The sequence below is a fragment of the Platichthys flesus genome, chromosome 21, assembly GCF_949316205.1.
Source record: "Platichthys flesus chromosome 21, fPlaFle2.1, whole genome shotgun sequence".
In the NCBI taxonomy this organism is placed as follows: Eukaryota; Metazoa; Chordata; class Actinopteri; order Pleuronectiformes; family Pleuronectidae; genus Platichthys; species Platichthys flesus.
Window position 1 is genome coordinate 15,744,211 of NC_084965.1, and position 26,327 is coordinate 15,770,537.

The window sequence follows — 26,327 nt, forward strand, 5'->3', positions numbered from 1 at the left end:
GATCAGTCTGCAGCTGGAGACGCCGAGTGTGCGAGTGCGAGATGGACTGAATGAGGGCGCTCTTCCGACCAGCTCTGCCGATAGCATTCAAATACCCACAAGCTAGGCTCCAATCACTGACGATCCCAGGTCGCAGAATCAACAAGAGAAAAACACGGCACCGTTTTCAGGCTTTCACCTCCCACTCCCAACACACTAACACGGCATTGATGGTAATGTATGCAAGGAAACAACCGAGACTCGGCGATGGGTAAATATCCTTTATTTTTATTTTTTTATACTTATTCAGATTTTCCTTTTCCTCTTAGCTACGCTTTGACAATCCGCCATTTTTACTGAAACCAAAATAAGTGCCTGGAAACTTGTCCTCTCCACAGTTGCGGCGCCTCTTGCTGTTCCTTTGGTATTGCCATTTGAAAGTTGGACTTATTGCTGTTTCTTTCCATTTGCAGGTGCGACCGAAGAGATTCTCAGCCCTATCAGGTACTTGTTAGCTTGGGGTAGCCTGCTAGCTAGCTAGCTAGCAGCAAATAAGATTAAAATGGACACTCCAGCTCAGGCTTCCAGGGAGTAGAGCAGGCCCCAGTCAGTGCGGAAAATAACGTGAAAAGTACACGGTTGTGTTCGAAATGGCCGCACAAGCCCTGCAAAGATCCCACAACGTAAAGATTGTCACGGAAAGACGAGGCTGACTCAATGTATTCGTCGAACTCAGCGCTTTTAGAAGAGGCTACAGGCGAGTTTTATAGCAATAAAGCTAATGTTAGCTTGTTACTGTTAGCATGCCTGCTAGCCAGTCCGATTAGGGCCTGACCGCAGTCTGTCATTTTAGGGCTACAGCTGGCAAGAATCGCTAAACATCAAAGTTCTCGAGATTTGAACTGCAAACTACTACATTAATGCAAAGCTTTAATCCACATATTGGTTAATGAAGTTTGCCAATACTCGTATATGTTCAATTTGATGTTTACTTGGTCTTTATCCGAATTAAAAAAAGGTATTAGTTAGGATGCATACATTGTTTTCAAGTGAGACTACTAAACAACACAGCTAAGATACTTCATCAATGAAGCATTAGAAATTATTGCAATAATGACTCACAGGTCATACATAATTAGCTGCTTGGATGTGATAAACTCTGACATAATACAACGTTCATTCATATGTTCTTTGATATTATATTTCTCCAAATAGCCAAACATGGTGTTGGACAAGTAGCTGACACTAAATTGAGAGACCACATAATAAGTCATTGTACATACAAGTCACTAGATTTGTAGTGAGGTTGGGTTTTCTTCATTTGTGTGTCCACAGACTCTCAAATACTCATCGAAGAGCCATCCAGGAGGGGACCACCGACATGAAAAGATGCGAGACTCCTCAGATGTCACTCCTCCCTGCAAAATGCTCCGGAGGTCTGACAGTCCTGAAAACAAACACATCGACAGCACGGGGCACAGCAGAGCAAAGGCTGTCCACACACACCGGGGAAGAGACAGGGATGGAGGTGAGACGCAGTGGTTGTGCAGAAAAAAATGGATTCAGAATGAAGAAACACATTGCTTATTTAATGACTTCAGGTGATGCTGTCATGTAAGGAAATGGGAGTACAAGTGTACAATTCCCACAGACGAGCTGAGGTACTATAGCTCTGCAGCTATGTTTTTGACTGGCAAACATTAGTTCAACCTGCTAAAAGATTATTTATGTTATAATGTAGTAAGTATTCCAGTTGTAGTATTGGATCATATAACTAGAGCTAAAGTGGATGCACTATTGAACTTCAGCAGCATCTGACATATTTGTAGTTCACAAAGATGCATTTTAGACTCACACACAGGAGTGGGGGCTGGCCCCGCCCCCACTCACTCGCACACTGACACTCGGTCGGTGAGTGAAGGGGAGAACGAGGCGGTAAATGTCGAGCAGTGGCAGCAATAACAGTTTAATACAGGGTTTGCGCGACAGACCTCAAAGACAAAATGATTACTGCCGCTGCTTGGGGATCAGAGCAGAAGCAGCGGTTGATTTGAGCCGCGTCAGAGTCTCCTGTCTGGGTATCCTCTCTCCATACTCCTGCTGACCTGTGCTCATTTTACACTTCAACAGAAAACACTAATCAGAGGTTATTATGACCTGAAAAATACCGAAGTTTGCTTTGTGTTAGTCTGATTCGCTCCAAAGTTTGTGGCAGGAATTAAAACACAATGAAATAGGACAAGCAGACACACAAAATCCTAGGTGAATTGCTGGAACACTAACATAATACTATACAAAGCTAAATCATAACCATCAGATCTAGTTTGCAGAGATGGTAACTTGTATCCTGAGCCAAATATTTATTCAAGAGCAATTTTTTGTTGACAGAGCCAGAGAGTCAATTTTCTTTATTGTTTTGATGGTATGGTTAATATTGTATTTATTTAGGATATTTTGTTATTCTAATTCAAATATCAGACTGAATATTCAGTAGAACTAAGTTCATTGCTCTTTGAAAGGTTGTACTTGCATGATTATGCTGTAATATTATTATTATAACGGTGTAAAATGATTTGGGGATTATAATTACATCATTTATCGCAATTTCTGGGACAATGTTGTCCAACAAAATGAATGTGTTATTAAGACAGGCCTACCACAATATTGCACAAAGTGAGAGGTTTTCATGTACAGTTTACAGCTTTAGGTCTAAATTTGTGTTGCACAAAGTAAAATCCTTAACCTAATCAATATTGAGTCTGAAATGGAATTGAGACCTTGCGAATCAGAATTGAATCCATTTAGGAAATCGGTTGTGATACCCAGCCCTAGTTAAGTTACCAATATATATGGGAACTGTCAATATGTATTACTTCGGTGCCAATAATGCCCAGTGAAATTGTTTTGCGTGCACCTAAATTATGTACTAAATGAAAAGGTCTGGAGCCCTGTTTTATTTTAACCAGTTGAATAAACCAAGCTAACTTAAACAGGAGGAAAGACACTATTCCTCAAAAAAGATGGGCAGATGTGTTTATCAAAATTGTGGTTAATGAGAGCTTTATTGTGATTCGGGGCATAAGCTTTGACAGAGAGCAGTATGTTTATTAGCTAGAGCTTAGTTCTGCAACCAATGTTTTGTGTAGCTACAGTACTAATGATGAATTGCAAGAGTTACTGCTCTATGTGCAACATCCCTGAGTTCATCCACAAATTATTTGTTATATTTTGCCAAGAGAATGAGATGTTGCTTACTTTGTTGTAACAAAATTGAGAATATGTCCCTGAGGTCGACAAATGAAGTTATTGGAATTGGTTCAAAGATTTTAAAAGACAACATTTTTTGTTTAATTTTCAGACGTTTTAGGATGATGTTGTGTCTAAGGCTACAGACTCTGGCACTGGCAGAGGTTGCCAAAGAATTGGTGTTTTTTCATTTCTATATTTGGGCTTAGACAGCATCAGTTTAAGCTTCCAATATTTGCTGGTTGGGTCATTAAATCACAGGTCTGTTTGTTACTATTCAAGTAAAGATAATTAGTAAAACAGAATATACATATTGTTGCGTGGAGGTTTAAAGTAATTATTACCGTTATCTGCCAAAATGTAACATCAGATTAGCTTGAAAGTCCAATTAATGCTTCTTTGTCAAATCCACACCGTAGCTCCGGCGTACCCTGCGCAGAACCCTGACGTGCACCTCCCCAAAATGTAACCGCGTGTTGAAGCGATTCAGACTACAACAGCTGTGATTGGTCCACTTTGTAGCATCACATTTACGGCAAACAGTAATTGTGGAATCTCCTGCTTCTTCTTTGCAGTTCTTTAAGAAAAATAACTTGCTCGTCAACATCTATCAGCTCCAACTCCGAAATGATAACACTTGTTCTGAAGTAAACGGACACCAGAATATTTGTAAATAAGCGGAACAGAAAAGGGAAGACACTCAAACAAAACACAGCATGAAGTTTCACAGTGAAACAATCTTTTACTAATGGTGAAGTAGACATCAATATTTGACTGCCAGTGTTAATATTTTGATAGTGGTTCCAAATTAATCAACATATGGGAAACACTAAAGTGTAATGAAACTTTCAACATGTGGGCATAGGGAAAAAATCTTAACACAATGATTTTTTTTTTTTTCCCCCACATCAGTCGATAAATCAAATCAGCGTCACTGCACTGCGGCATATTACTCTGGGCAGGTCAAGAAGTGACGCTGCTCCTCTGATGTTTTCTAATGACACAGGACGACCGGACCTTTTAATGTCTGTCCTGATCCTGGAGTAGCGATGGTTATAATTAAGCATCGTAGGAAAACCGCTAAAACAATAAACGTAGCTGAAAACATCAATCGATTATATTCAGTTCCTGCATCGATGCAGAGTCGTCCACCTTTTATGAAGTAACCCGAACATTGGCACATGTGCTGCTGTTGGCTGCTGCTCCTACACTGTGTGCTCTGCGCGTCAACGTAACCTGACGTGGCTGTTACTTTATTCCAGCCACATGATTGGTTCGGTGTGGCGCTATTCTAATTGGCTGTTCGGGTTGCCTGTCAAAACATGTATGGAATGAGTTCAATTGTCTGTCTTATACTGCTATCAAGGAAAAGTCATAGGGACAATTATCTTTAAAATTATCGCCTAGCTTCTTATTTTAATAAAAATAGACAAGCTGTCCACTATACTGAGGACTGAGATGATATAATGTGAACATGCACATAGTGTAAACTCTTAGCTTTACCGGCATGACAAGATGGAAGGTGTCACACAAAGGTCTGCCATTGATGTGGATGAACTGATCCTGTTGCTATCTATGGTCAGTCCGACTGACAGGTCAGTGTGTCTCTGTGTAAGAGAGCAACAGCATGGCAAAGAGCCCAGCAAAAAGCTCTATAGTACAACAATATGACAGTCTGATCTTTTGTTATAATGAAAAGAGTTTAAAAAATTGAATTGTGATTAAATTGCGGCAGGACAAATTAGACGATGGCAGCTGCCTAGTACTACATCTCTAAACAGGGCGTCAGAGATGCTGTTTAGTATCACTGTCTATTTGAAACTTGTTGTGTACATGACCAATAGATCAAATGACTATTTGTGATGTTAAAGAAGTTTCCTGTAGTGATGTACCTGCAAATATTGAGCACAAAGGGGAATGAATACCCATCAGATGTGAAAAATACATCTCCAAGTGAATGATCCTCTTTCTGCTAGATGCATATAAAGCAGTTTTCTTAAACTTGCATTAAGCTTACATTATAAGCTGATTTATGTCAAATGTATGTGATATAGAATTTCATTGAGGAGTGCTGCCATCTTATAGCTTGAAATGATTTGATCCAGTATCTGGAGCTAGACCTTCGTTAAACAAATCCAGTGTGCAAGTAATCAAGCGACATCTGTTTTTTCAATGCAACAGATACATGAATTTAAAATGTTTTACTTTGTGCAGCTCACTCGTTTAAGGGTTGTAGTAACAGGTCTCTTCCAGATAGCCACTGAAAACTGTTAATATTCAGTAGCTATGTTAAAATGATATCAAAATACAAAGATAAATTCACATGCAAGAGAAAGATCTGCATTGCATGACACAACTACAGCTGAAACTATGAGGTCTGACTGTGCTAATGAGGAAAACTCAATGGACAATATCGTTCGCATAGAAATATGGCAATTAGAGATCATTAAGGTTGTTATGAAATGTTTTTTATTAAGAATATGAAGGCTGCCACAGTTCAGATAAGTAATAGTAAACACTGCAGCACCTCAACACTTGTGTCTGCTCTTATCATTAAACACTAAAATCTCATTGTCAAGTTGAAAACTGTCAGGGTCTTCTATGTGTATGGCTCCTCTTTTTCATCCTGTGGTATTTGTGATGTGTTTAGGTATCAGTTGTGTCCAATGCGTGCTGAACACAAAACGTCAACACCCCCACTCGCTGGCTGTGAATTTTCCTGCTGTATTCTCACTTGGACATTATCTGAATATTTTACAAGGGGGCTGGCAGGAAAATGTCAAGAGCAGCTGATTCAGACTTTTTACTTTCTCACTTCACTCAGCCTTCTCTTGACAAGTTCAGGAAAATGACTGGAGTTCTGTGTGACAGCAGGTCTACAATCTGTATGTTGTTGAGAATGCATGTTGTTGCTGGTTTCTGAGTTCCCGTTTGAGACAACACAGAATTTATTAAAGTTTTAAAAATAGGTGAGAAACCTTACAATGCAGCATCATAGGAAATGCATTTGTCTAAAAATAATTTGCAGTGCACTTACAGCAAACAATGGACTTTAAGCAAGAACTTTTTCATATTATTACGGTCATAGAATTTAATAAATCTATGACCGTCGTGCTCGGTGCGACTATCCTCTCGGTTTGTGAGAAGACCTTGCCACCAGAGGCCTTGCATTCAAGCATGCCTACCCTTTTGTGGTTTTAGCCACTGACATAATTATATCCCCAAAACAATGTAAAAAATGTTACAAATGTCAAAATATCTGGAAGTGCTTACACTTACAGCCTCTAATAACAGTTGGGCTGAGCTGAGAGGATCAAGCAAGTTAAAACAGGTTCTGTATGGTTGGCAGTGTTGTTTTCCGATCTATTGTGATGAAGGTAGACTGGTTCTGTGACACCTCTTTAAACTTGAGATACATTGCTCGACAAACTGGTGTAGCAACAACTAAATTAGAAGTTGTATTACTAAATTATGTTTTTTGTCCATGAACTCAGCATGCTACGGTTGTCTATTGTTACTGATGGTGTTATCCTCTGCTGTGTTTTGTTGCAGGGACCAGTTTTTCCCCTCAAGAAAATTCTCACAACCACACCTCCCTTCATAGTTCCAACTCTCATTCAAACCCCAGCAAGACCTCAGACACAGTAAGTGTTGCCTCTGCTTTGGCACAGAGCCAGACTATGGCCTAAACAGGTTTTTCTTTGTTTTGTTTCCAATTGACTCTCTGAATTTGCTGTCATTCAATATTTTGACAGCTTTCACATTAGTGATAAATCCTGGGAAATGTGTTCTCAAGGAAAAACTCTGCACATGGACTAACATTATATAATGGTAAAATGTCCTTATGTCATTCATTTATTCATTAAAATGTTTTGCATATAACTCAAAACAACATATAAAAGCTCTTTTCTTCAAAACATTTTTCAAAATTGTCAAGTAAATCACATTTTGTCTTACCCTTATTATGATTGTACACCCATTTTACTCTAATGCTATCTAATAGAACAGTCTTAAAGTATATCCTCCCTCTTGAAGGTGTCATGGAGGAGGATGTAGTTTATGGTGCTGCCGAATTGTATTTTACAGGTAAAAGTTTCAACGGCATCTCAAACTGCAGTCTCTAAAATCAACACCTCAGTGAAGTTATATCAAACATAGAACATTATAACCGTCATGAAGGGAGAATTTAATTTGTAGCAAGACAGTGGTATTGGAAGCAACAAGGTGTCCCTAATAAACTAACTTTATGCTAATTCTAGATTCTATTGTAGTGCTTTTCAAAATGTATGCACCTAATTAACATTTTAATATATTTTATCTTATCATTGCATAAGTTCCACCTCACTGCTGCCTCGATACAGGGTCATGAAGTATTTGACCACAAATTCCAAATTTTAGAAGGACCAAACAACCGATGAGTTTATCTGTTGTTAGATTACAATTGAGAAGGATCTGGCACACTGTTTTTGTGTTTTCAAAAGTGTTTTCCTTCCAATCGACCATGACAGCTTAACAAATGTGAAAGATTATACAATCGAAAAAGCATGGATCTCAGCCTACAATGGTAACCGAATGCATGAATTGAAAACAGGACCTAAGACAATACAGTGTCCTGTTTAAAAGAGAAAAGTGTTTCTCATTGGTTAACTGAAAAATCTGAAGCTGTCTCTGAAATAAAAACTAAATAAAGATTTTCTCCCTGATAAAAGCACCCTCTGAAATTGTCCCAGATAAAGCATCTGCCTTAAAGTCCTAATCTCTCATACAATTCAGGTTATATTACAAGAGCTTACATCAGACTTTCTGAACACACATATACCGTCTGCTTTGTGTCTTGTGCATAAACATTTGATTCTTTTTCCTTTTTTTTAGCCCCACGAACCTGGTGACGACTGGTCAGAGCATATCAGCTCCTCTGGAAAGAAATATTACTACAACTGCAGGACAGAAGTGTCCCAGTGGGAGAAGCCCAAAGAGTGGCTTGAGAGGTACCTGCAATTATTTTACCCAAACCCATATTAATCACTGTCAGGCTGGAAACGTGGCTAATATCTGTATTCTTGTGTGTTTCACAGAGAACAGAGGCAAAAAGAGGCAACAAAGACTGCGGTTGTCAACAGTTTTCCCAAAGACAGGGACTACAGAAGGGAGGCTATGCAAGCATCGGCAGCCCCGACTGGTTCCAGTAAGTCTTTTTTTTTATTACAATACATTTGTTTCTCCTCTGTTTGCATTGATGGATGTTAATAAATCAGTCTTTTACTTTTATATATAATTTTTTAATTTTGTTTGCCCTGTTCAAAACATAAAGGATGAGCTTTCTCCATCTCAATCCTTCTCCGCTGCAGTATTATTGTTGTTGTTGTTGTTTGGTCGGTGATGATTGTTGTTGAGCTGACGTTTGGCTGATGAATGCTAAGGAACTGCTTACCAAAAGACTGAGACTAAACAGCTGCACCATGCTACTGCTGGTGCTACAAACAAAGTACTGCAGGTGTTCACTAAAATCTGTTGAATCCTTTACAGTCTTGTACAGGGAGCGTTTACAGTTGAGAGATCATATGATTGTGTGTGAGAGGGTTAATTTATGTCCAATTCTGATCTAATTAACGTAAGTGTAACAAATTGCTTATGGTAAGATTCACCGCTGATTAATACCAGTTTGTGAGCAGTCAAACTGAAGCTGGCTGAAAACAGATGACAATGACAACGGTGTTTTAATTGAGTTGATTAGGTACCGGTGCAGAGCAACAGGTCACTGGAAGTTCATCTCACCATTGTGACATTCACTCGCCTCCAGCTCTTTGTAGCGTTCTTGTTGCACAAAGCTTTTCTTCCAGTATTTCTCCTCTGCTCACTGCCTTACATTAACAAGGAAAACTGGGGGGGAATGCTTCAGTCATGTGCTTCGGTTCAATTGTTATGACTGATTGCTGTGAATTCATTGTGGGACTATTTTGATTGTAGTCTGGATATTGTCCAGTGTGTTGACTTGTGTATTTACTCAATAAGTTTGTGCTGCTGTCTATCTGTCAACATTTTGAACAAAATCTTGGAGGAAATTCATCTTTAGTCGTTCTAACATGCACTAAAACTGGTGCCAAGTAGGGATGTAAATTTAGATTTTTATTTAGACTTAGATATTTAGACTGCGTGTGTGTCTTGAACACATTAAACACATACCAACACTTAATTCTTATATAACACGGGTTGACTTACTTTTTACAAATAGCAGCATAAGCAATAGAAAATGACGATTCACCCATCATCGCACCCCTAAAGAGTAAAACATATAAGCTACAGATACACTGAAGTCTATTCCACGCAAGCAGTTGTTGAACATTTCTGCTACACAGTTGTAAACCTCTGTAAAGCATTCCTCAAGCCTTCCATTAAATATATTTCATTAATGATGACAAATTTGTTTCAAAATATCTAATAATAAATGCTGCCACTAAACCTTGTCCATAAGCTCACCCTTTTGCCAGTAGACATTCTGTCGACACAGTGGGATAGTGTTAATTTGTTTTGGAAAGCTAAAGTCAAGTTGTTTTCCTCTGGGATTTCTTTCGGGCAGTGGGGGTGGTCCGGCCTTCATAATAAATACTTAAACCAATAGTGATATTATTTTTGACTATTTCACATCAATGCACTAAGGCTTGTGTATGTATGCGGATGGTCTCTCTGTCAGCGCCCCTCCTGGCAGTGCCATTGCATCCAGGCGCATTACACAGCAGCGGTCAACCGGAGACTCTGTTCTTCTGCTCTTTTCTAATCACTCACACGTTGTTCTGATCTTTATAAAAACCTACTGAACCTTTGCAACAATGAAGTCCAAACACTGCGCTGTCATAATCTGCGGGGAAAAAATGATCCGTCTGCAGGAGTGTGTGTTTCTGCCCGTTTCAGTCGCTCATCAATTCACAAACAAGCACAATCACTTGTGTTTACTTATTAATAATCGATAATGTTGGCTGTCTCTCGTGAGGTATGTGTGGCAGGTGAAAATCTTTGCAATAAACTGTTTATATTCAGATTCTAGATACCTTTTTGTAGTGCTCGTTACACATGTGCCTTTTTAAATCAACCTTTCGCACTCCTCTTCTTCCTTTATCAATCTTTCAAAATATGAGTCGTTTGCTGAGCTGTGTAAATGCAACCAAATGACATTGGAGCGGCGGATGCCAAAAAATGCATTTGGTTACAGGCAATGGTGACGCATTTTGTGAATACTGTTTAACAATTAGCTGCAAATGATTACTGACCCTTTTGACAAATGAGACCTGTTAACTTCACATACCTCAGCTCTTCACAGAACTTCATTTAATTCTGAGTGAAGAACATTACTCTGCCCATTGTCTGTTTCATTGAATAAGCCCTTCACTTGTAAAGCGATTTGGCTTTGTACTAGTTCAGAAGTTTTCTTCACTGCTGGAGACATCAAGTTAATAACGCAACACACGGTTCTTTTTATTTAACCCCTTTCTGCCCTTTACACCAGAACATACAAACCAACTTCTGGTTTTATAAAAACAATTCAAACCATAAACTCACTGATGTTTGCCTGAAAATTACATATTTATTTATTGAAATTAGCTTTTTTATTACTTTACTTTAATGAAATTGCATAACTTCAAAAAGAACCGTAGAAACTGAGAACCTTAGAAAACAGCTGTGTTCTCTCATGCACCGTTTCTAGCTATTTCTCTGTTTGTAAGACAACAAACCTCAATAACAGAAATTTAATTTGCAGCCCATTTGGCATAAGACTGCAGTAATTGGTTTGGCAGCTGGTGAACTGGAATAACATCAAAAAGTTAGCTCACCTTTCCTTTGAGTGAACCAAGGGTCACCACAACCCTACAGTTTGATATGATTTAGTATTTGCTTGCACCAGTGTTTAACTAAAATATTTTGTCAGATATTCCCGACATTAAGGCCACATCCTGGTACAGCTTAAAATCCTTTTTAGCATCAGTTATAAAAGTCTAAATTGCATATGAACTAATGGACCTTTTCTGAATTTGTGATGATGCAGTATAAACAGCACAGAGAGCTTAGCAGAAAGGGTCATGCTTTCCAAAGTTCCAGAAGGTCAATAAAAATATCGTCAAAGAAGTTCAGTCCGAGTAGAAGATCAATGTGTTAAAGTCATACAAGATACCAAAATACTCAATTCTTAAACAGGACTTTACAACTCTGGAATGTTGGCAGGTCAGCAACTGTTATATCAATGATTGGAAATCCAGAGGTAAACTGTAGTAATACATTTGACAAAGTCATAAGAATTTGCGCTCCCCTGTACCTGGTTGTCCTCCAGTGTTAAAAAGATTGGTGCTGCATTGCACTACAAGGCGGTCAAAAAAAGTTGAAACTGGCTCAAAAAGTAAAGACCCTGCCTGCTTCTTGTCAAAGAGTTTCATGTGGGACCAGAAACCTTTTGAAGATGCCTTGGCCGAGCTTTATGAAAGTTTATTGCATTATATATGACACGAAGAAGACATAACACAAGCCCAGTTTTTTATTTCAGACATTTTACTCTATGTGGGAATTAAGATCTAAAACAGAGACTGTCTCTGTTCTCATCAAAGTTGGGTTTTCTTCCATTACACTTTGTGGTCTGAATGGAGGATAAGAGTCTGAGCTTGAGACTGAGTCCATTCTGTGGGCCAGTATATTATCAAAAAGGAACTATATATGGATTAGTGAGACTGTCTCTGCCTGCTGAAATTAAATCTTCGCTGCTGACTTCACAGAGTCAACCCAGGTGGAGAAGCCTGCAGCGACCCATGCCACCCAGTCTCAGTCATCATCCTCAGGCTCGGGGAGCTTGAACTCATCATCAGGGCCCCCTGGATCGTCGGCCTCAACGGTGCCTGTGTCTCCAGTCCTGCAGTCGTCAGCCCCTCCACTACTTCAGGACCCCACCCTGCTTCGCCAGCTCCTCCCAGCACTTCAGACTGCCCTGCAGCTCAACAATGCCAGTGTGGACATGGCGAAAATCAATGAAGGTGAGAAAAATGCGGATCCAAGAGGCAAACCATTCCACCACTGTCTGTATTCTAATAGCTGCAGTGTTTGTTTTTGATGAGCAGTGATTATATAGAAACAGTTTGAATGCTGTTGGCTTTTTTCTCTTTCTGCACTGTGTCAAAGGCTCATGACATGATAATCTGACCAGCTGGTCTGGGCACAGTGTTGTATGCTGTTTTAGTCTGAAGTAGCGGAAAGTGGAGTTATTAACGTCACTTGCAAATATTGCTAACTTGCCAACAAAAGCTGTCCATGTGTCGAACATGTCCAAAACAGTTTGCCCTGCACCTTGCAGCCGGAGATTGAGCTTGTGGAGATGTCCCGTAATATCCGTGAGAAACATGAGTTTCACAACCCACTTCTCGTCCTCAAGCTCTGGGTAGTCCTGGCCCTTCTCAGCCAGGAAGGCCTTGACGGCATCAAAGCAGCCAACAAACCGCTCCAAAACTTTTCCGCAGCTTAGCCAGCGAATCGCGGAATGGAGAGGTATGTCTCTGTGCACGCAGTCCATTTCCTCGAGCAGCGACTGGAACTGTCGGTGCGTCAGTGAGGATCGCTTAACTATAAAGTTAATAATTTTTGCCACCGTAGCCATTACCTCATTTAGATCTGACTTTGACATCTTTGCACAGAGATTTTCTTGGTGTATAATGCAGTGGAGTTTCATGATGGGATGACCGACTTTTTCTTCAATTAGTCTGACTGCTCCTCTCTGTTTCCCGACCATGGCGGGGGCGTCATCTGTTGTTATCGCAAAAATCTTGCCGATGTCAATCCCTCGCTCCTCAAAATCTTCCATTAACACCCTGGTTATGTCCTCACCTTTAGTTGTTTCGGACAATGGCTTTAGGCAGCAGAGTTCCTCTCTTACAGTCGAATCACAGTATTTTGCCACGAAACCATAGTCTTCTTCCCATGAGGGCTGAAATGCCCGGGCCTTCAGTTTTTTAGACACGGGACATGCCATCTCCATTACACCTGACTACGCACTTCGCAGAGATTCGTGCGGGAAACTGCGGGAGGCTTCTTCTTATTTAATGGCGATCGGCGTCCAGCCTATGGTGCAATACTGGCACCTAGCCGCTGGGAGGTGTTAATACAGGCGGCGTGACGGCGAAACCTATGAAGATTTCTTTAATAGGAAAACGACTGCGTGCCAATGATTATGGCTCCGCGTGCCATGGTTGCCGACCCCTGCGATAGAGCATCCTTCATGGCTGGGATATTCTTGAAAAGAACCTTGTCTCAAGAGCTGGGGCTCTCGCAGCAAGGCTTTGTTCCACCTGACTCTGGTTCAAAACGATATGGTTGCAAGATCGTATCTTTTTCTCCTGTAGGCATATTTCTACAGAGGTAATGGATAGCTAAAAATCTGGGCGCTTGTATCTCGTGAACGGGTTACATACAACAACAAGAGGAGAATCGCGGGTCCGTTGTGATCAGCCAGGCGGCTGCGTGCTGGAGATTGAAGGCTGCACGGCATTGCTACATTGTGTGGTGCTGCTGCTCCACACTATGCGTTCCCATACAAGAGAAAAGAACTTTTCTACCCTTTTTGTCGATCAGACGGGGCTGCCCTCCCACTGCCATTTCCACTTGCGCTGTTTTGTAAATACCGCGGGTCACCACACACACAACTCGCCTCCTTCCCTTCACGGCTGCTTGAGAGCGAGTGCCAGTCAGCTGGGCTGCTTGAAATGCTTTGGGGGAAGGACTGAATTGCTAATTATCGTTTCAACTCTATTATAGTAGATGGAGATCGTTTGACCCAATAATTGAATCACAATTAAATTTCGATTAATCGAGTTGCCCTATATAGATGTAAATATAGGAATACAATTACACACATTCAGATAATCTGTCTAAGAGGGATGCTGCTTGGGTGCATGTTAGCAAGCCACTTGACTTTGTCAGCCACAGATTGTGGCACTGTTAATGAGCTTTTTAAGTTAAAGCATTTTGTCTGTTATTGGCCACTTCATGTGCACTGAGGTTTAAGCTCTAGTTCATTGACTTATTAACATTTTGTCCAGTCATTCAGTAAGACAACAGAGGCTGCGGTTGCAAAGTATAAAAAAAACTCCTTTCCTAACCACTATTCCTCGACCCCAATGTTAAATGACATGAGATTAAGGAAAGGTATGAAGGAGAATCCAAAGGAGTAAGAAAGTTTGACACCTTAAGCTGCTTTCAGACATGCTGTCGACTCCACAGATCCTACGTATTTTCTCCGGTGGAAGTGCATGTGTGAACGTAAGTGTCTGAGTGAGACGGTCTGCAGTTTCTACGATCTCTATCCACCTGACACTTGTTACTCGCAACAGATGCAAAACTGAAGAAAACAAATAACTCCCATTGAAAATGCAGTGACACACAGTAGAAGACACTGAAGATGATTTAGAGAGTTTAAGGTGATAAGAGCCGACAACGGTGTTGAGGTGATGTAAACATGATCTACACTGGAGATTTGATACATTACCTCCTGCCTCTGTCTGCTACAGCTGGCTGCTCCACCTCGTCTGAATAATGTGTAGGGTTTGATGCTGTTGTGCAGAACTTGTCTGTGCCAAAAACCTCCTGCAGCTTTGTGCATGTGTGAAAGGAAAACTCTGAGTAAACTCTGTAGATTAGATTCAACTTTATTGTCATTGCACAGTACAAGTACTTATACAACGAAATGCAGTTTAGCGTCTAACCAGAAGTGCAAAAAAGGAGTTAAAGTGCAGAGTATTGTGCGTATTTGAAATGTAAATAAATAAGATATGTACAGTAGCAAATATATATGGAATAATATAGTATTAACAGGTATTGTATGATATAAGAACTATGAGCACTAATAACGGAAATAGTACAGTATTAACAGCTTTTGTATGATATAAGAACTATGAGCAGTAAGTAATATATCTGAAGTAGGACAGTATTAACAGGTATTGTAGGATATAATAACTTTAAGCAAGATAAATATATAAATATGAATATACTATAGGCAGGATAATACAGTAGTATAAAAAGTAACAATGTAGTGCAAGTGTTCAAATGTTCAGTGGTTGGAGGAGGGTGTGTGGCCGGGGGGGGCTGCTGCTATCACTGCGGTGCAGAGTTAAGGGTGACAGCTGCAGGTATGAAGCTGTTCCTGAACCTGCTAGTCCGGGAACGGAGGACCCTGTAGCGCCTCCCAGAAGGGAGGAGGGCAAACAGTCTGTGGCTGGGGTGAGAGCTGTCCTTGACAATGCTGCTCTTGCCCTGGACAGCTTCAATGGTGGGGAGTGAGGAACTGGTGATGCGTTGGGCAGTTTTCACCACCCTCTGCAGTGACTTCCGGTCCGCAACAGAGCAGCTGCCATACCACACTGAGATGCAGTTGGTGAGGATGCTCTCGATGGTGCAGCGGTAGAAATTCACTAGAATCTGAGGAGACAGATGAGCCGTCCTCAGTCTCCTCAGGAAGAAGAGACGCTGGTGAGCTTTCTTGACCAGGGTTGAGGTGTTGAGGGTCCAAGAGAGGTCGTCGGGGATGTGGACACCCAGGAACTTGAAGCTGGTGACACGCTCGACCTCCGTCCCATTGATACGGATGGGGGTGTGTGTGCCGCCTTTCTTCCTGAAGTCCACGATGAGCTCTTTGGTCTTCTTGGTGTTGAGAGCCAGGTTGTTGTCGCCGCACCACGCCGCCAGGTGCTGGACCTCTTCTCTGTAGGCCGACTCATCGTTGTTGCTGATGAGGCCAATCACCGTAGTATCATCTGCAAACTTGACAAAAGTATTAGTTACATGTACAGGAATGCATTCATACGTGAATAGTGAGTAGAGGAGAGGACTTAGCACACAGCCTTGAGGCACGCCAGTGTTCAGGATCAGGGTTGAGGAGGTGTGGTTCTCTAACCTAACAGACTGGGGTCTGTTGGATAGGAAGTCCAGTATCCAGTTGCAGAGGGAAGGGTTTATGCCTAAATCGCAGAGTTTCGTGATCAGTTTGGAGGGAATAATTGTGTTGAAAGCTGAACTGAAGTCTATGAACAGCATTCTTACATTGGAGTTGTTATTGTCCAGGTGAGAAAATGCGGAGTGAAGTGCCGTGGAGATGGCATCCACCGTACTCCTGTTCTGGCGGTAGGCGAATTGGAGGGGGTCCAGTTTGGGTGGTAAACAAGTTTTGAGGTGAGCAAGGACCATCCTTTCGAAGCACTTCATAATGGTGGGGGTGAGTGCAACAGGGCAGAAGTCATTGCGGCTCGCTGCAGTTGAGTGTTTGGGCACCGGCACGATGGAGCCGGTTTTAAAGCATGTGGGGACAGCTGCTTGGGCCAGTGACAGATTGAATAGGTCAGTCAGGACCTCAGCTAGCTGCCCAGCACAGGCCCTGAGCACGCGTCCGGGGATGCCATCAGGGCCAGCAGCCTTACGTGTGTTGATCCTGCTCAGTGCAGCACACACGTCGATGGAGTTGAGTGTGAGGGGCTGGTGGTCTGAAGTGAGCACAGCCTTGATAGCCGCCTCCTGGTTTTCCCTGTCAAAGCGAGCATAAAAGCTGTTGAGCTCGTCAGGGAAGGAGGCATCACTGTTTTGGGGGGAGGTGTGTAGCCAATTATCCAGGTTTTACCTGGAGGTCATGTCTGAAAAACAGATCAGGAAGTTTTCAAACCTCAAAGTCTGAATCAAGGTTCATGACTTCGTTAGATTGTAGTTAATTTTGGTTTCACATTGTAATTTAGGGAGCGGACTCAAGACTTTTGTGACATGAAGAAGAATAATTGCACTGTAACCCTTGAGATACAGATACACTTTTAGTCCCACACACATGCACACACACGACATGCAAGGGGGGAAATTTGTTTTCTGCAATGACCCATTTGGTGTTCACTGGAGGACACACAGAGCAGTGGGCAGCCATGCACGGTGCCCCGGGGAGCAGGTGTTAGTAAGGTGCCTTGCTCAGTGGCACTTAGACAGTGGGGTGGGGTAGGCACTTTGACAGTGTGGAACAGATCCAGGTGTTGTCCGTCCAGGTATGTTGTTCTTGTTGTCACTCCGTGGATTCGAACCAGAGACCACCGTCGGATTAATTTTGTTTTTTTCCCATAGTTGCACTTTCTGCCACTAGTCCACCGTCTCTCCCATCGCCTCCCATGATTGTGCGTCCTGGCCTATGTGTGCTGCTTCTACCTTTTTACATGTTCTCAATTTGGCCGTCAATTGACATCTATCTGATGAATACACTACAGTCTGTCTGTTTGAATGGAGAATCACACTTTCTAAGAAACAATGTTTTCAGTTTATACAGAGTGAACATTTAACCATCAGTTACCCAAAGGAATTAACGACAAAATAGATATTATTAAAAATGAATACCTAAACAAAAAGATCGGAAATGTTGAATAAGGTTTGTACACAGGGTAACGGTGTGTTTGTCTTTCCACAGTTCTCACAGCTGCTGTCACACAAGCTTCATTACAGTCGATGCTCCATAAGATCCTCACTGCTGGACCATCGGCTTTCAATATCACTACTATCCTCTCTCAAGCTGCACAACTCTCCAGCCAAGGTAAATGAAGCCCACGTACACATTAATCTGTTCCACCGCTGCAAGCAGAGTTGGAGGAGAGTTAACCTCAATAAACTGATCAAGTTGATAGCAAAAAATCAGCCCAATGACTTTGAACCAATGACTGCTAAAGAGTTTGCTCATAGAGGGAAGTTCCTGCTTAGTATTTATTTTAGATGATTGTATATTGTCTGACTTTTTGTTTGTGTGTCTCCAGCAGCTCAGCAATCAAACCAGTCACCAATGTCATTAACATCGGACGCCTCATCGCCCAGGTCCTATGTGTCTCCGAGGATCAGCACACCCCAGACCAACGCTGGTCCTCTAAAGCCCCTCCTCAGCACGCAGCCTGTCATCTCACAGTTAAAAGTAAGACATTAAAAACCAGGTGTCCTCCGTAAGGGTGTAGAGTTGCAAGCAGGGTGACTACAGTAGCCAGCTGTGTGGATTTGGGGACATTTTCTCTGAGAAATGACAGGGACAACTCAACAAGTGGCTCCTGTGATCATAAAAGCTTCTCTGTGGTAACGTTTATTTCTTCGGATTTGTCACACCTGATGTGCCTGTTGAAGTTGTGCTAGTTTTGCTGGTAGTATCCATGCTAAACACCGGCACATCTTGGACTCTGTTCAGAACTGGTTATAGCATCTGCCCTGAGAGATCCGAACACAAGTGGACAGTTTTATATTTGTCATTTCACACCTGGCCTAGAAATGCTTCCGATGTCACTATACGTGTGTAGTTGTCTGTGTGTGACTGTGTGTTGGTTCAGAGTTTTGATATTGTAGCGCTGTCGTAAAATTAAAAAAACGCATGGACACTGAGAAGGGTATAAATACGATTAGTTTATTATTAAACTCTAGCAGGTCCGAGGACGTCAGCTGAGTAGTTGGTCTTCCCGATGTGGCCCAGATTGGTTTTGCTTTCACACAATGAAAACAATGTGGTCAGAAGCATCAGAACACCTCAAATGTAGATCTCAGGATGCATTGTGGAAGCAGTATCTTGTACTAGCTACACCTGTACTAGGAACTGACCAGTTTTGATCCTAGAACAGGTCCCAGATCTGAACCTCAGGCCACATCCTGAGCTGGTGTGTGACACACCTGGAAACAGTATATCAGCATTGTAAACGCGAATGCGTCCTCGGCCAAATATGAAGAACACGCTACAGTCTCATAATGATTCGAAAGTGTTTTTACACATCTCAGTGTTTCGCTTGCATTGCATGGGAAAAAAGCATGTTTCACTGTAAAAACAATGCACATTGATTCACTCATCCTGTCCTGGCTCCATTCTCTCCCTCTGTCTTATCACACAGAAACACATTAACAACGAACACATTTGTGAGATATGACGATAATAGATCGTAAATGATTAAAATGTGTCTATGATCTGCCTTTAGAGATCTTCAGAATCTCAGACATTGACTTTTATTCTCAGACATTTACTTTTTTTCCATTACATTTAAATTAATTTATTCGGCCCAACCTGCTCTCCTTGCTCCCTTATCTCTCACTATCTCTCTCTCCGACACAGACATACGCCATTTCAACTGTAGTGAGTCAGAGATGTCAGATGAGAAAGAGACAGACAGATGGAGGAGTCAGGTGGGACTGAATCAATGAATGAATAAATCATTTAATATAGTATGTAAGTGCCAGTTTGTGGGTTCATTTATACAGTTGAGGCGCAGAGACGGTGACATATGTTGATGAAGTGTCGGCTGTATGGAAAAGCAAACTGGTTCCTAAAATGTGAGATAGCTCTGCACCAGTACCAGCCCAGCACTAGCACTCTGTTGTCTTTGGTGAAAGAGTAAGGTACCTGATTCCAAATCCAGTTCCTTAATGTTATTTAGAGTAGCAAGAGGGTACTTTACTTGAGTGTTGTTTACCTTTTGCAACCGGTGTTTATTTTTACCTTGTTGGGCTGTACTTTTTTAAAATGGGGATATGACTTTGGTGGCCATGTTCAGTAACTTGGGAAATATTCTTTAATGTAGTACAGGAAAACAAATTGTGATAAGATCGTGGATCATGATCCTGCCTGAAAAGAAATCTGGATTTGGTATTTTTTACATATCTCCCAGCCCAAATGTACGTGTTTATTTTCAAATAGAGCAGGAAAGAGAGAGATCAGATCACAGGAGAGGCTTGTAGAGACACATTCTAATACCAGGTGTGCAGTGATGTACCCAGGGCTTTTCACTTGAGATCAGCGCTCTCAGGATGGATGTTGATACCAGGTCTGAACAGGGCCTCACATTCTCTTGAACCACATTGCAAAGAAAGTGACTGAGATCACACATGTATGTCTTCACTGAGGCATTGTGTGTATGGCGTGAGTCTGAAATATCCAGTTACATGAAATGTAGCATAGAGAAGAGTCCTAGATAGAGATGCATTTCATATTAAATACAGTGTTGTATTGTGGACTGACTGAGGTCTCAAATAAAATTATGAATAAAATGACGGGTTGTTACAAATGTTGCGGACAGTTGGACAAAATGTGCTGTTAACATCAGTAAGCTTGTGATTTGATCCCATGGAGCGGACATGATATGATTTTAAATGTGTCTTAACTTGTTTCGTTCAGGTGAGCACACAGTCAGTGAAGCAGGCGTCTCATCCTCAGCCCACATCCCAGCATCACCTCTCCAGCGATAAGCAGCACAGTCATGATGCCCCCACAGCCTCCCCACGCACACAGCAGCGCCATGGGTAGGTAACAACTCACAACTTGCTTAAGTTTAACAAGATTCACTAGCCATGATAATAATAGACAGTCTTTGATACTGTTGAGGACAGTTTGGTCATTGGGTCTTGTTTCCTAGAAAATATCTTCTGGTGACTGAATGAAGGTTATGTGTTAGTTATATTAATGAGGCTTAGTCTGACTGATCTTTAGGTTGCCTAATTATCTGTGGTGTCCATCAGAGAGGTGGTGAAATTAATAGTTTCTGCGGTGCGGACATGTATAGACACTGCTCAAAAAAATTAAAGGAACACTTTTTTATCAGGGTCTGGCATGAATTCAATTGCACTTTTTTGATAATTATCTGGTCAGTTGAGTAGCAGAGGGGCTTGTTAATCAGTTTCAGCTGCATTGGTGTTGATGGAATTAACAACAGGTGCACTAGAGGGGCAACAATGAGACGACTCCCAAAATAGGAGTGGTTTTGCATGTGGAGGCCATTTCAAGTTTCTCCCTCTTGATCACTTCGACTGGTTTTCCATTAGTGTTGGCTTTAGCTAGTCATTATCTCTACTGGGGGCATGAGGCGATTTCTTAACCCTACAGAAGTTGCACAGATTGTCCAACTCCTCCAGGATGGCACATCCATGCGTGCCGTTGCAAGGAGATTTGATGTGTCTCCCAGCATAATCTCCAGAACATGGAGATTCCAGGAGACAGGCAGTTACTCTAGGAGAGCTGGACAGGGCCGTAGAAGGTCCTCAACCAATCAGCAGGACCGATATCTGCTGCTTTGTGCAAGGAGGAACAGGTTGAGCACTGCCCGAGCCCTACAGAATGACCTCCAGCAGGCCACTGGTGTGAATGTCTCTGTCCATCAGTCAGAAACAGACATGAGGGTGGCCTCAGGGCGCGACATTCTGTAGTGTGCCCTGTGCTCACTGCCCAGCACTGTGGAGCTCGATTGGCATAGAATTGGCATGTCCACCACTGGCACCCTGTGCTTTTCACAGATGAGAGCAGGTTCACCCTGAGCACCTGTGATAGACGTGAAAGGGTCTGGAGAAGCCAAGGAGAACGCTATGCTGCCTGCAACATCGTTCAGCATGACCGGTTTGGTGGTGGGTCAGTGATGGTCTGGGGAGGCATATCCATGGAGGGACGCACAGACCTCTACAGGCTAGAGAACGGCAGTCTTACTGCCATTAGTAATCGGGATGAAATCCTTGAACCCATGGTCAGACCCTAGACTGGTGCAGTGGGTTCCTCCTGATGCACGATAATGCCCGGCCTCATGTGGCATAGGGTATGCAGGCAGTACCTGGAGGATGAAGACATTTATGCAATTGAATGGCCCTCACGATCACCTGACCTAAACCCGATAGAACACCTCTGGGACATTATGTTTCGGTCCATCAGACGCCGCCAGGTTGCTCCTCAGACTTTACAGGAGCTCACTGATGCCCTTAGACAGATCTGGGAGGACATCCCACAATACACAATCTGTTGTCTCATTAGGAGCATGCCGCGACGTTGTCAAGCATGCATACAAGCACATGGGGGCCACACAAGATATTGACAAGCATTTTGAGTTGCAGAAATTGAATTTTGGCAAAAATGGACAAGCCTGCCACATCACTTTTTCACTATGATTTTCGGGGGGTCTATAAAATTGAGCCCTTTGTAGGCTGAAAACTTTTATTTCCATCAAAGATGTGGCATCCTTTTGTTCCTAAGACATCAAACTGTCCATATCAGTATAAATATCCAACATACTTTTTTTCACAATGAGATCTGAATTTTTTTGAGCAGTGTATGTGCATAGATGCAGAGACGGTACATAATCGATTCTCTCTCTCACACACACACACACATGCAGCAAACAGGAAATAATTAATATTATATTGGCAGGTTTTTATAAAGATAAGCTCTTAGAAAAGAGGCGAGGAGCAGAATCTGTTGTTGACCAGCAGAGTAATGTTTTAATTAAGCATAGGTGTGTGTATTACTGTGCTTTTCTTCATGTGAGTGGAAATACTGTGTGTAGCCAAATGCAGCTCAGCCAATTCCCATCAGCTTGTGAACGATGACTCCATTGTGTAGTGTTTTGGCACCATCTGCTGGTCATTAATGAAACAACAAGGGGCTGTTTTCTGAGTTGCTACCTTTCATTCATTGAAGTCAAGCATTTGTTTGTGTAATATTTTGAGCCAGTTTGTGATCAACTTGATAAGACATGTTCAGTCATTCTTCTCAGGCTAATAAATGTATTAGTTTGAAATTACTAACTGGTCATTGCCAGATGAGACAGTTACTGGTGTTTCCATCGTGAGTCTTTCTGCACAATGGTGGTTTAAATTCAAACATTGCGGTATACTTTTTATAAATATATCAGAATTTTAATATGCATCTATATAAGGTTTGTGCATGGGGCCTCAACCCTTACTCAGAGCAAATATCACTCTTTGAACTGAAATTAAAATTGATATCATGATAATTATTGATATCATCTGATTTGAACATTTTAATCTTAATAGCGGTTCCATCCTCATCTCCCCCGACTATAGGTTGCATCAGGAACAGCAAATCCGATGTGAAAACTCATATGAAGTTGACTATGTGGCTATTAATTATGAATACAATTTTATTTTTATTACATCAATAAAGTTATGAGAGCTTAACAGGCTGCACCTGCTGCGCTGAACATGCCTGATTCACAATGCAAGATAGTGGATGTGATTTTGATGTGTTTCAGGATTGTTAAATCCCTTCTACAGAGTAATAATGTATTCGTAAATTCTCATATTCATGTACTAAATCTACCTTGGTCCACAAGTACTCATTGATGTGAAAACTTGCATTGTATGGATACGGGTTCAAATAAAATTAATCATACAAAAAGGTATTGAATGCTCAGGAAACGGGTGTCTTCACTGGAACACTGTATCTGAGATGTGTAGCTGTATAACTGCCTTCAAATCTTTTTTCATCCAGTTTGTTATTAACACTTGTAAAAAGTCAGTGAGGCTTTCGTTGATTATGTTCTTCTCCAACATTGTGGATTGCAGCAGTCAGAGGAGTCCCTCCCCGGGTCCCAACCACGTTGCCTCCAGCAGCAGCAATGCCCACAACTCTGCCTCCGCTCCCCCCATCACCTCATCAGCCCGGCCCTCCTGCACCTTCACCCCCTCCCTCGCTGCCCACTTCAATGAGAACCTTATCAAACATGTGCAGGGTTGGCCTGCTGAACACGCAGAGAAACAGGTTTGTTCTGTCGACACATTACCTTCATTTACATGATCTGAATCTGATGATAAAAGGCTGGTTTGAAATCGTATTAAAACTCATCGTTGTGTGTTGCATCAAATTATCTCAAAGGCCTCAAGACTACGTGAAGAGGCACACACCATGGGCAGCATCTGCATGTCCGAGAACTGCACTGAGCTCAAAAACCTCCGGTCTCTGGTCAGAGTCTGTGAAATCCAAGCAACATTGCGTGAGCAGAGGTGAGAACCCACTTTGTGTGGAGAAGCATGCAACACACCTGTCGACATGTTACGTAAACCACTAACGCCCACTGTCCTTTCTGTCTCTCTCCCCACAGGATACTGTTTCTGAGACAGCAAATCAAAGAACTCGAAAAGTTGAAGAATCAGAATTCTTTCATGGTCTGACAACTTCTGGTTGAGCGCTGGAAGCGGGCGGTTTTGGAAACGAGGGGGGAGAAACCCATTGCACATAGTTGGAAGCTGGCGTGGAGTGAGCACTTGTTCAGTTCCTCTTGAGCCCAGTCTTAACACAAACACACACACAGGAGCTGCAGTTGGGTCGCCTTTGGACCGTTGTGCTGGGGGAAACCAAGGGGTATAAAAAATGAAGCGCTGCTGTGGGAGAAGGGGGAGGGCGGGGGCGATTTTACAAGTTTTTGTAAAAAACCTCGACGGAAAATGTAGATTTCTTGTAGATGTTATTATCTATGTTGTAAATATGTTTTGTAGATTGAAGCCATGGAAAGCCATGCCTCTCAAAGCTTTTGACATCCAAACTAATCAACACCTAGGCGGCTACATTCATTAGTTAGCCTTTCCTTCATGTTAACTCGTCTGCAGACTTCAAGCTTCATTCTGTCAGTTCATAGATCATTGAACCAGTGAGCATGTGTGGCCTGCATGTAAACGGAGGAGGATGTTTGAAGCCATTTATTAACAAAGCGTAATAACACACTGGTGTCCCAATTAGTTATTTTCCTCAAACCTTGGTAAACTGACAACTGTCTGGATTCTCTTCCTCTGGGTGAAGAGTCACATGTGCTCAGGCGGGTGAACATCCCCTCTCTGCAGGAAGATTCCAAACTGCTCACTGGGGTTCAGTGATCTATTAGCAGCTTCTGGTGGCCCTGCATTTCCCAGTCTGAAAACAAGACAGTGCCTGGTGGTGTGGTGGAGTGACTGATTTCAAGAGAAAAACACACAAAATCAACAAAAAAATAATGATTAGAGATGTGATGGCGTGCTGCTTTGGACCATTCCCCTCCCCTGGCCTCAGCCCTGCCTCACTGTCTCCTGAGGCTACACCTACACTACTATGTTTTCATTTGAAAACGCATCAACTCTGCTCCGGATGTGCCTGCCGTCCACGCTACTCCGGAGGTTATAGAGCTGCTTAAGGAGAGGTTTGGAAACGCTGCTGGCCCTGTCAAAGTTTGAGAACTCCCGGGCTGCATCTGGATGGGCAGAAATTGAGATGTGTGGAAACCATGACAGACACTCAAACGCTTGCTGATTGGATCTTTTCAGTCACAACGTAGCCTTCACTGATTCGTCAGACTCCTATCACATGGCCCCCTTCTGGAAGAAAACATCTTGTCATTGCCAACAGCTGTAATGCCGTTAAATTCTGCATTTCACAAGAGAGACAAGCATTTATTCAAGTACTTCCTGTTTACGCTGGCACACGCATGCCCGGTGTAAGCAAGTGGTCCTGTGATGTGCGTTTTCAGACGTGTTGGTATGGATGGGGAATTAAAACTGATTTGGCTGTTTTCAAACAAAACGTAGGAGTATGGATGTAGCCTGAGACACCAACACTTAACACCCTGTTCTTTCTTCTTCTTTTCTTGTGTTCCAGCATTTATTGTTCCTCGTTTTTCCCCCCTCTGACTTTTTAAGCTGAGGTGTTACCACTGGTTCATTCCTTTGTACAGTCGCTAACATAACAAGTGAAGTTTTAAGAGGCCGCAGAATTGAAAAAAGGTTTTTATTTATAAACAGTTGTAGTGACGAACAGTCCCATCACGATGATATCCATTCTCATTTGCACCCGGTTCAGGAGTGGTGTTTCACAGACGTGACGTGGATCACCTCAGTCAGCGCAGGGCAACGAGGTCACAAGGTCAAATGTGAAATGTATGTATTGTAATAAACATATTAAACTAAAGCGAGCACTGGTTATTTTATTGGAATATTAGGTTTGGATCATATGCTAGTGCCTTGTTGAAAGTCTTAAACCTCATTCACCTGAAGAAACCCACATTTTCTTTTATCTCCTGTGAACCAACGACAAAGATCTTCAACAAGCATGTTTTACGCACAGAGTTGCTTTTGTAGCACGTCCCATCCCTCTCTGATTTGTTTGGTCTCCACTGGAGCAGGGTCATTTGCTGCAAAGCTTCTTTTTTTTTTTTTTTTTTTTTTCTCTCACCATACTATCTATTGAGTCTATACCTAAGCTGCACCACACATTCAGTAAAGGTGACTACATCATTGCTTTGTATATTGTTTCCTGAAGTATATTGACAAGTGAAATAAAATATGCCTCCAGGGCCATGTTG

General features: G+C 42.1%; 1 protein-coding gene across 2 annotated transcripts; it reads left to right on the forward strand.

Annotated features, from left to right (window-relative positions):
• Positions 1 to 26,327, forward strand: waca (WW domain containing adaptor with coiled-coil a). 2 transcript variants are annotated; one of them, XM_062379422.1, is made up of 13 exons: positions 1 to 250; positions 453 to 483; positions 1,315 to 1,507; positions 6,778 to 6,869; positions 8,098 to 8,213; positions 8,301 to 8,410; positions 11,982 to 12,236; positions 17,678 to 17,800; positions 18,018 to 18,169; positions 20,399 to 20,523; positions 23,566 to 23,761; positions 23,876 to 24,003; positions 24,102 to 26,327. In XM_062379422.1, exons 1-13 carry the CDS (start codon positions 51 to 53, stop codon positions 24,169 to 24,171), a joined length of 1,791 nt encoding a protein of 596 aa, XP_062235406.1. In that variant the 5' UTR covers positions 1 to 50; the 3' UTR covers positions 24,172 to 26,327. The 2 variants fall into 2 exon arrangements, with proteins under 2 accessions (XP_062235406.1, XP_062235407.1); XM_062379423.1 differs by having other exon boundaries at positions 18,021 to 18,169.